Source organism: Cardiocondyla obscurior, linkage group LG08 (assembly GCF_019399895.1).
Source record: "Cardiocondyla obscurior isolate alpha-2009 linkage group LG08, Cobs3.1, whole genome shotgun sequence".
In the NCBI taxonomy this organism is placed as follows: domain Eukaryota; kingdom Metazoa; phylum Arthropoda; class Insecta; order Hymenoptera; family Formicidae; genus Cardiocondyla; species Cardiocondyla obscurior.
In genome coordinates, this window is record NC_091871.1 from 813,943 (window position 1) to 825,296 (window position 11,354).

At 33.6% G+C, this 11,354-nt stretch overlaps 1 protein-coding gene across 1 annotated transcript; it reads left to right on the top strand.

Annotated features, from left to right (window-relative positions):
- Positions 1-9,424: 9,424 nt before the first annotated feature.
- On the top strand, positions 9,425-11,131 carry LOC139104550 (uncharacterized). Its single transcript, XM_070660076.1, has 5 exons — positions 9,425-9,715; positions 9,788-10,032; positions 10,190-10,386; positions 10,544-10,740; positions 10,896-11,131. The coding sequence occupies exons 1-2, from the start codon at positions 9,537-9,539 to the stop codon at positions 10,020-10,022; spliced, it is 414 nt and encodes a 137-aa protein (XP_070516177.1). The 5' UTR covers positions 9,425-9,536; the 3' UTR covers positions 10,023-10,032; positions 10,190-10,386; positions 10,544-10,740; positions 10,896-11,131.
- The last annotated feature ends 223 nt before the right edge of the window (positions 11,132-11,354 follow it).

The window sequence follows — 11,354 nt, forward strand, 5'->3', positions numbered from 1 at the left end:
CACAGCTTCGAATTAGAAATGCTGGCGGTGGTACGAGCGGTCGAACGTTTTCATATATATCTGTACGGGCGTCCTTTTAAAATTGTTACCGACTGCAACGCATTGGTCTATGCGATGACCAAGGCGAATCTAAATCCACGAATCGCGCGATGGACCTTGGCGTTACAAAATTACACTTTCGAGATAATACATCGACCGGGAACGCGCATGGCTCACGTTGACGCTCTGAGTCGCAGCGTGGGCTACGTTTACCAGATGCCCCTGGAAAGAGAGTTGGAAATGCGGCAGCTAGCGGACGCGCGAATCTCCGAGATTAGTAAGGAACTCGAGTTCCAAGATAGCGATCGTTTCTTATTGATCGACGGCCTTGTATATAAAAAGAATGGGGAGCGCAACCCCCAGTTCGTCGTGCCCGAGTCAATGGTGTCGAGTCTACTCCGCGCGCACCATGACGATGCGGCCCATTGCGGGATAGACAAAGTGTACGAGGGGATCAGGGCGAATTTTTGGTTCCCTCATCTGCGGAAAAAAGTAGCCGACTACGTGGCTAATTATTTTACCTGCCTTATGGCAAACCAATTACCTCACAGCCGGGAAAGAGAAACGCATCTCTACCCGGACGCAAAAACGCCCCTCGAGGTCCTGCATATGGACCATTTCGGCCCGCTGGCCGACTCGGAGAACGGTTACCGCCATGTACTCGTGTTTATCGACGCGTATACTCGATTTACGTGGCTCTTTCCGACGAGATCGACGGGCGCGAAGGAGGTGACGGCCAAGTTCAAGGAAATTTGCGAGATGTTCGGCAACCCGAGAAATGTGGTATCGGACCGAGGGACCGCGTTTACCTCGCGCGAGTTTGAGAATTTCGCGGAAGCAAGAGGCATCCGGTGCCGACGGGTGGTGGTGGCGGCTCCTTGGGCCAACGGAATGGCCGAACGGGTGAACCGATTTCTGAAAAATTCTCTTTGTAAAACGTCGGAAAAACCGTCTGATTGGGAGGCGAATCTGGGCACCGTACAGTACGTTCTTAATAATACGCGGCACTCATCCCTTAAATCGACACCGGCAAAGCTAATGTTCGGTTTTGACCAGAGGAGCCACTCCGATGCGGCTTTTGCGAGTTTTACTCGGACCCTAGCGGGGATTGACGAGGACGTGGAGCGGGAGCGGGAATTGTCGAGGAACATCGCCGAACGCACGACGGATCGCATTCGCGAATACAATAAAGCCTACGCGGATGCAAGATTTCGAAAACCTACGCGATATACCGAAGGCGACTTGGTTTTGGTGCGGGATTCGCGGGTAAAACCGGGCGAAAACGCAAAATTAAAACCAGCGTACAAAGGCCCGTATCAAATAACCAAAAATCTGGGTAACAATCGTTATGTCGTTAAAGATATACCGGGGTTCAACCAGGGACCGCGCCCGCTAGATACGGTACTGTCGGCCGATAAGATTAAACCATGGGTGCGATTTAAAAATTCACAGAAAGAGGAGCAAGCAGAAGCGACAGCCAAACCAGAAGGAGACAGCACCGAAGTGCTAACCGACGCCGAGAGTGACAATGACCTAATGTAATTATGTAAAAAAAAAAAAGGGGAAAAAATATATATATATGTAATAAATGTACATAAAGCGAAGTCGCTGCAGCCCATCCTTGTACGGCACCAATTTTGCGCCCAAAATTGGTAGTGCAGGATGGCCGAGCTGTAAGCATCTGTTATAAACAGACCGATCGGCGTGTACCACGCGTACCGACGGCGTGGTCACGGCGTGATGCCGTCGTGAAGAAACGCTCTAGGACGGTCGAAGTGACGAGCTAGGTATCGTCAATAACAACTAGAATGTTCGGGAGCACCTGCTACGCGGTAGCGCGGAAAAGGGGTGTTTCCCGGATATTTAAGTAGAATTCTAAGAAGGCGCGAGGCCTTTCGCTTTTTGCCGTCTGAGTCGAAAGAATTATAGTCGAGTCGAAATTCTTGTAAAAGCCGAAGTATTTCTTGTAAATCTCGTGATCGTCTTCTTGGTAATAAAAGTGTATTATCTGTCAGTCGGAGGTATATATTTTCTAACATCCCGTTCAAATAAAAAGAAATTTAATCTCAATTGAAACTTACAGAAGCAATTAACCTACAAATTTGTTACAAAAAAGGGAGTAGCTTTTGTTCAGGAACACGTGGTAGAGCTTGGGTTTTGAGATCAGGATCGGCGACTCTAAACTAAGAATTGAGACGGGAGTTTCTAAATTTTATTACGATTAAGAGTAAATCTCATTTCGAGTATTACGGAGGAGGAAGATAAGATTAATGAATCGCCGCCGGTGGCGGGATTCGACTGTGAAAATAAGTTATGCCTTAAAGAGGTTAACTATGATAGAAAGTTACCGAAGAAAATAACTAGTCTAAACAAAGATGGTGTAATTTCAAAGAAAAAAAATAAAAACGAAGATATTGGAAAAATATTCTCGAATTCTAAGAAGAATTGTTTATTAATGGATGATATGTATTGTGAGTTCAACAAGATGAAACCTAAATATCTCAAAAAAAGTCAATCGCCAACAGGAGAGGAAAAAGAAAAGAAAAGTAAATTAGCTCACGACTTCGCTAATTCAGAAGACATGGACATTCAATCTACAGTAAGTGATTCTACAATGGTGCTACAGAATGAAGAAAAACTCGAGGACGACCTAAAGGAACTACTGAGGAACAAGGAAGAACAAAGGAATCCATCGACTACTTTTAACAAAGAAATAATAATGTTCAGGGATGACAAACCTTATTTGGTTACTGATGGCTCTGAGTCCGGTAGGGAAATTAAATCTAAGAAATCCTGTTTTGATAACGCTCACCAAGGTGAGTACGTTGTTTCTGTTAGTTTAAATGATAATCTCTGTACTACTAGAGGACAGTCGAACTTTCTTAAAATTGTTGATGCAATATCTAACTATTATAGACCTTATAAGATCACTAAAACGGGATTTAAAACTGTGGATTTATATTTCGATTATATGGCAAGTGCGAATAAAATTCTGAAAGATGTAAGACTCAAAACTAAGATTAACTGTGAGATCGCGTATAGAAATGCAGTATCTAGAGGAGTCATTTCGGACTGGGATGAAAGTATTATGAGGTTAGGAGAGTCAATAGATAATAAGTCTAAAATAATTAATATAGAGAATGGTAAGACGCAAGTTTATACCAGGTGAAAAAAAGTTTCAATTATATAAAACCAATAACTACATAGTTACGTTTAAGAGTAGGACTATTCCAGAGTATGTAAGCATGTATGAAGGACTCGTTAGACTTAAAGTAAGGAATTTTATCCCTTCCGTTAAACAATGTTACAATTGCTATAAATATGGACATTCTAAAGCTGTGTGTAAAAATAAAACAAAAAGATGTGTCGTCTGTGGAGAGGATTTTCATGGTTTCTGTGAAAAACCGGCCAACTGTATTAATTGCCATAGCAACCATAAATCTAATGACAAAAAATGCGAATCATATATATACAATAAGAGACTTATTGAAATTAGCGTGACTAATAATATATCTATATATGAAGCAAAAAGTGTAATTAAAAATTATAATAAAGAACCCCAATATAATAATCCATGGTCAAAATCAGAGGATTGGCCACAATTAAACTCTATAAAACATGATAAGCAATTCTCATCACGTAAATACAACACGCGAGATGGACGCTTTAATTACAAAAATAAAGACCAAGATAATTGTAATTCTAAAAGATATATAGAAGAGACTCGCTCCTTTATAGATAAGATTTCTTTAAAGAAAGAGGATATTGTAGAGTTCAGAAATCTGATTAGTATAATGCTACAAAAACTAAAAGAAGTAAATGAAAGCGATAAAAAGGTATCAACTAATTCTGAAAACAATCAACAAAAAAAAAAATCACGGCACGTTAATTAAAAAATCTCAGGCCGAAATCTCTGATAATTATTTGCCGATCAAAATAGATGATATAAATGAACTTAATTAATTGGAACGCTAGGGGTATTAAAAATAAAAGATCTGAATTACTTAACGTATTAGATAATATTGACCTTATATGTATCACGGAGACTAAACTTAAAGAATCTGATCGATGGACTTACCCGGGATATTTTTGTATAAGAAAAGATAGAATAAACTCACAGGGAAATGCTTCAGGAGGAGTGCTTATGTGTATCCGTAAAAGTATCAAATTCGAGGCTTTAAATGATTTAAAATTACCTCCTCAGGTAGAAGGTGTGGGTATCAAAGTACAAACAGAAAATGGTAATATCAATATTATTACATTATATAGAAGTCCTGTAACAGGTCATTTTATAAATCAAAAACAATGGGATCAATTCTTTAAACAGTTTAATAAAAAAGAAACCATAGTTTTAGGAGATTTTAATTCCCATAATTTTACATGGAATTGTCATTCTACTGATATAAATGGTGCTATTTTACTTGAGGCTTGTAATAATAATGAATTCTTTATTGTTAATCACGATACCCTTACAAGGTTCGGAGATTTCGGCCAAGAGGCATCCAATATTGATTTAGCATTTGCCACATCTGACGTTTTAAATTTTATAACATACGAGCAGTTAGGAGAAACATGGGGCTCAGATCATCACCCGGTCAGTTTTAAAATAAATTTTAAGGCTAGCTTATATAAAAAAATTACTAATAAAATTACTACTAAAAAAACGAACTGGAACAGATACCAAAATTTCATGAGTAATAAATTAGATCTTTTTAAAAGTCAGGCTTACGACAGAAATGATCCCTTACTAAGCTATCAGTTACTTGTTAATCTTATGAAAGAAGCGATATGTTCAGCCACCCCGGGTAAAATATGGAACAAAGATTTAAACATAATTACTAAAGTATCTAATTCACAAAACAATGATTATCTAAGAACTAATAACCCCAAATCATGGTGGGATGAAGAATGCCAGACAGCAATTAACAACAGAAAAAAAGCTCTCAATAGTTTTAAAAGAACTAGAAATATTACAGACTTTATAGAATTTAAAAGATGCCGCGCTATTGCTGTTAAAATAATTAATATTAAAAAGAAAGCTGACTTTAAAAATTTTATACAAAGTTTAAATAAATTTTCTGATATAAAATATGTCTGGAAAAAAATCAGAATCCTCAAGCAATCACATAAAAGCATTCCCTGGAATAAATGGCAAACTATCTCTCGTAAAAAAGTGATACTAGAAACTGTAAATGAACTTAGCCCCCCGTGGGTACAAGAAGAACGTATTAAAGTTAAAAACAAAGAAGATAAAGATAATTTAAATTTAAATTTTTCAGTACATGAGCTTAAAAGAGCCATTAATTGCATAAGAAAAAATTCGTCTCCAGGTTTGGATGGCATCGAATATAAAATGCTTAAATTGTTACCTGATGGTTACTATAAGTTAATCATTGAGATATTTAATGAGTTTTTGAATACGGAAATGTCACCTATTGATTGGAGAGCCTATCAGGTCATTTTTATAGACAAAAGAGGAAAAAATAAAGTAAGACCTATCTCACTTTCTTCATGCTTTGGCAAAATATATGAAAGACTCATAAACGAAAGGCTTAACTGGTGGGCTGAAAAAAATAATATACTAGACAAATTTCAAAACGGATTTAGAAGAGGTAAAGGGTGTCTTGAAAACATTGTGAGATTCACGTATAGTATTCGTTCTGCCATGTTGGAAAACTCAGAAACTCTTGCAGCATTTTTAGACATATCCAATGCATACGATAACGTGCAATATAGTATTTTAGTAAACAAACTAATTAATCTTAATTGTCCTTCTAAATTAATTAACGCGATTAGTAATTGGCTACATCATAGAAATGTTAAGTTTATTGTTAATAATGATTTGATTATTAATAGAATGATTTATAAAGGTTTACCGCAGGGAGCTGTACTCAGTCCTATATTATATAACATATACACTTGTAATGTTTCTTTTGAATTGCCCAAGGAAATTCAATGTGCGCAGTTCGCCGATGATATTGCAATTTGGTATAGTAGCTTCTCTAAATTTCACAGAAAAGAAAAAATTGAAAATGCTATTGATATTTTATATCGTGAACTCTTGAAATTGGGACTGACACTCCAACCTGAAAAAACCAATTTAGTCGATTTTGGCAAAGAAATAATTAAGACTTTATCTAAAGATACTATTAGATGCATTAATAAACAAGTACCGGTCAGAAAAGATGCTAAGTTTTTAGGTATTATATTCGATCACAAGTTAAATTTTGATCAACAGTGTATTAACATTAAAGAAAAAGTCAAAAGCGCAAACAGTATTCTTAAATACTTTAATAAAGTTTCATGGGGAATGGAAGTGAACACGGCTGTAATGATGTATAAAAGTCTGGTCAGGTCAGTAATCGACTACGGCTCATTTATTTTTACTCTGAATAATAGTAGTAAAAATTCAATGTTATTGGAGCAAGCTCAATACCAAGGTTTAAGAACGGCTCTTGGCTACCGTAATTCTACACCTACAAACGTAATTATAGCGGAATCAAAAGTAACTACTATTATAGACAGAGTTAAAAAACTTGCTAAAAACTTTTTTATGAAAATTATGGCTCAAGGTGAAATAAATTTTAAAAACGAATTTGTTAAAGGAGTAGAATTAGAAAATAGAAAAAATATTTTGACTCCCTGGAGAAAATGTTCCATACTAACAGAAATTTATAATAAATACAATAAGTATGTTAGATTAATTTTTAAACATAATAAATGTCCGATTTTTAAAACAAATTACTGGCTTTCTACTGAACTGTTGAATGTTGATTACGATATAGGAAAAAACATAACTCTTTACCAAAAATAAATACTGAGAGTATAATTGAGGATTTTAAAAGCTTATATAATTTAGAAGAGAATGTTATTTGTATATACACAGATGGGTCCAAAATTCATAATAATATATCAACAGGAGTTGCATTTTATGTTGAATCAATAGAGACAGGTTTTTTCCTTGGAATAAGCAATTTATGTAATATATTTACGGCAGAAGCATGTGCTATATCAGAAGCATTAAAATGGTGTATTTGTAATAAAATTAAGGAAGATATTTTAGTGTTAACGGATTCTCTCAGTGTATTGAAAGCCCTGGATAATAATCTTATTAATGCGCATACTAACGAATATATTATCAACATTAAATTAAAATATAATGATCTCTCGAGTCAATCATATAGATGTAATAAAAAACTTGTATTAGGATGGATCCCGGCTCATAAGGGAATGTTTGGTAACGAGTCTGCTGATAAATTAGCCAAAGAGGCAACCAAGGAAGAGCCTAATAAGGATATATGTATGGTTCCTTTTAAGGACATTAGAGAAATTTCAAGGGAGGAAGCTATAAATGATACAAATACAACAATTATAAATCAATCTAATTATAAAGGAAAATTTTATTTAAAAAATTTTTTTGATAGTGAAACTAGATCTCCTTGGTTTGCTTCTTTGAATCTCCCACGTGGTATGACAGTATTTGTAAACCGGCTCAGAGCTTATCACTATAACCTAAATGCATCTCTGGAAAGAGTAGGTTATGTCACCTCCACAAGATGCGCTTGTGGCGCCGAAATAGAAGACATTAACCACATTGTATTTTCGTGTTCACTATACGACGAGCAAAGGCGTATTTTATACGAAGAATTAGATAGGATTGGAGTCAGCCAACCTGAATGAATATGGAGTTGGCTAAGAAAGGAAGAAATCACAACTCTCAAGGCAGTATATCGATTCATGGTCTCAATAAGGAAAGTAATCTGAACCAATTAAAAAACAATTATACAAGAAGAGGAGATTGTGCCAGTAGCCATAAAGGGTTAGAAGCACACTAAAATAGAAGAAAAAAAAATACAAAAAAGGTACGTATCAACATTTCATATATAAATTAGTTGCTTCAATTTTCTGGCAAATTTAAAAGTAAATTTGATAAGAAGTAAGAACAACAATAAACCCATGTTTTATAGCTGAGCGAATAGCTGCTTTCTAATTGTGTTCTTTATCTGTGTTTTATAACTGTTTTTTTTCCAACGGCACTGACAATTAAAAACAATAATGGAGTATATTCTTATTAACGAACCAAGTGGAAATATGATAAAGGACAAATCAGGAAACATTTTAGTTCAGAAAAAACCTGGTAAGTATTTTGACGTTTATGACATAAATTATAGGTTATACAAAAATATCTTTGCTGATTTGATATTTATAATTTTTTAAAATAAATAAAAATTAAACATTTTAATAAAATTTAATTGTTGCAGAAAATATATTAATGTTTATCGCTCCATCTGACGCAGCTACAATATTTTCATCTAAATTTCAAAATACAATTGCTGAAATAAGTGAGACCTCAAAATCTGATGTTACAGAAAGCGAACAAGAAAATAATACATGCAGAACTTCTTGGAATAGAAATAAAATTATAGAACTTATTAATTTATATAAGTGCCATGAACATTTATTTAAAAGTACAACAATAAGAAAAGATAAAGTATGGGATATGACAGCTCAAAAATTACCAACGCACATAACAGAACAAATAAAAAACAAGTTTAAATATTTAAAACAAAAATACCTAGAAAAAAAAGACAACATGAGTTACAAAAGTAGTGGAGCAAGTGGAATAAAATTTGATTACTTTAATAAAATGGATGACATATTTGGTCAGGATCCTGATGTGCACCCAGTTTCAACTGCATCTTCTCTACAAGGGATTCAACTTGCTGCCAAAACATCATCAATAGAAAAAGAAGAAAGCTCGTGCAATACTGATGAAGAAATGGTAACAAAAAAATCTGAAAAATTAAAAATAAAAAAAAGTAAATCGGTAAAACAACGTATATACGAACAAAATTATAAAGATAGAGAGGCTAAAAAAGAAAAACGTCGCAATGAACTAATAGCTCAACAAGATGCAGCGTTACAAATTTTAAAAGACATTGCAGTTACATTTGCAAATTTATCAAATATTCAAAAATAATTATTCTGATAAGCTAATTTATTATTTTTTTTAATTTTCTTTATGTCTAAAGCATATATGCTCATTAAGAATTAAAAAAAATTATTTTTATTTTTATGTTGCAAGATAATTACTAAATTGTAATAAAGACTGAGCTATGTATGTGATACTTTTTATGTTTACAAATTATTATTTTATATGTTATATTAGATTTTTAAGCAAAGATTTAAAATAATATATTATTTAAAACAATGAAAAATATATAGTAATAAACTATAAAATGTACTAAGCAACTAGAAATAAAATCAATTAATAAATCATAAGAACTTATTTTTGTTAAAACGGAAATTGAATATTACAGGTTGGCGTAAAGGCAATTAGTTTAACTACAATCATTTATTTAAGTAAGATAATATTCTTCGATCAAAACAGTGATAATGATAGCGACAGTGACCAAGAAGAGTTATTTTTACAAAAGGCAAAAGTTGGCGTTAATAAGCCTCATCGTATTATTGGTTTTGTTGAAAAAGTTGTTGAAATGTCTACTGCTTCTGAGTTTCAAAGTCACTTCAGAATAACAGTGGCAAGTTTTAAATGGCTGTTACATAAAATAGCTCCTCTTTTAGAAAGTGCTCGAGCCGCTGGACGCCAAACTACAGACCCAAAAATACAATTACTTGCTTTTCTGTGGTTGTTAGCAACACCAGACCGTTATCAGTAGGCAAACAAGTTGTAAAAAGTTTAAAATATTTATTTAATATTTAACTTAACAATTTTATTATTTTGCAGATCAATTGGTAATCGTTTTGATCTAGGAAAGTCTACCCTATCTGCCATTTTTATGCGGGTTGTTATAGCAATAAATCAAATTTCTCAAGAAGTAATATACTGGCCAAATAGTGAACAACGTCAAAACATAGTACGATCTTTTCAAGCTTTTGCTGGAATAAACGGCATAATTGGTGCTATTGATGGAACGTATATTCCTGTGCAACGACGAGAACTATTTTTATTAAGGGTTTGAAAAGTGACAGGTACGTGTTATAGGTTAAGAGTAGAGTGACTCTTAAATAAATTATTTTCAGGCATTCAAGTTCAATTTTTAACTTTAATTCTGTTTTATTCAATGTATTAGAGTGTTTTAATTACAATTTAATATTTCTCCTAATTGTAAATAAATTTATATTTTAGTTTTCTGGTGACTGGAGTGCTGCGAGGGTCACAAAAGTTTCACTGTGCTTTTACAGCTTGAGAGAAGATTTCTGCTGATTTTTGGAGGGTCCCGTTGGATTTTTTATATAATTTGAAACTTCTTCTTGCTCCACAAACAGTCCCAAGCCTGTACATCATCGGGAATTATTTGTTATAAGACTTATAAAAAGTGACAGGTATGTGTTGTAAGTTAAAAATTGAAATATTGTTAAATAAATTTTTTTCAGGTTTTTAAGTTGAATTTTTGATTTAAATTTGGTTTTGTTAAGTGTCGTAGAGTGTTATAAATACAATTTAATTTTTTTTTTAACTGTAAATAAATTTATTTTTCAGTTTTTTGGTGATTTGAGTGCTGCGAGGGTCACAGAAGTTTCAATGTGTTTCTACAGCTTGAGAGAAGATTTCTGCTGATTTCTGGAGGGTCCCGTTGGATTTTTTATATAATTTGAAGCTTTTTCTTGCTACACAAACAGTGCCAAGCCTGTACATCGTCGGGAATTATTTTTTATAAAATATATAAAAAGTGACAGGTATATGTTGTAGGTTAAAAATTCAAATATTGTTAAATAAATTATTTTCAGGTTTTTATGATATATTTCTGATTTAAATTTGGTTTATTTATGTGTAGTAGAGTGCTCATATTACATTTCAATAAGTTTTTTTAACTCTAAAATATATATTTCAGTTATCTTGTGATTGGAGTATCTGGAAGGTCGCAGAATTTTTACTGTGATCTGTACTTGGTGAGGGGGATTTCTGCTGCTTTCTCAAGAGTCTTGTTGGCATTCCATTACAGTTTCTTCATTCTACTTTCGTTCCACAAAGTTTGAAGCTTGTAAGTCTATGGAAAATATTAATAATTAACTTATAAAAAGTGACATGTATGTTTTATAAATTAAAATAAAAATCTTATAAAGTTTATGATTTTGAATGTTCTAAGTTAATTTTTTTATTCTAATTCGATTTTATTAAAGCTAGTAGAGTGCCCACGTTTTATTTAAATAATTATTTTAATTTTAAAATACATCGATACAGGTTAGAGAGATCGATGTATTTCGGCGACGGTAGCGCCGGGAGCATTTGGTAGACGGAGAATTTTGGAACTACCAAAATCGATATTGATATACAGGGTGTCTCACCCCAT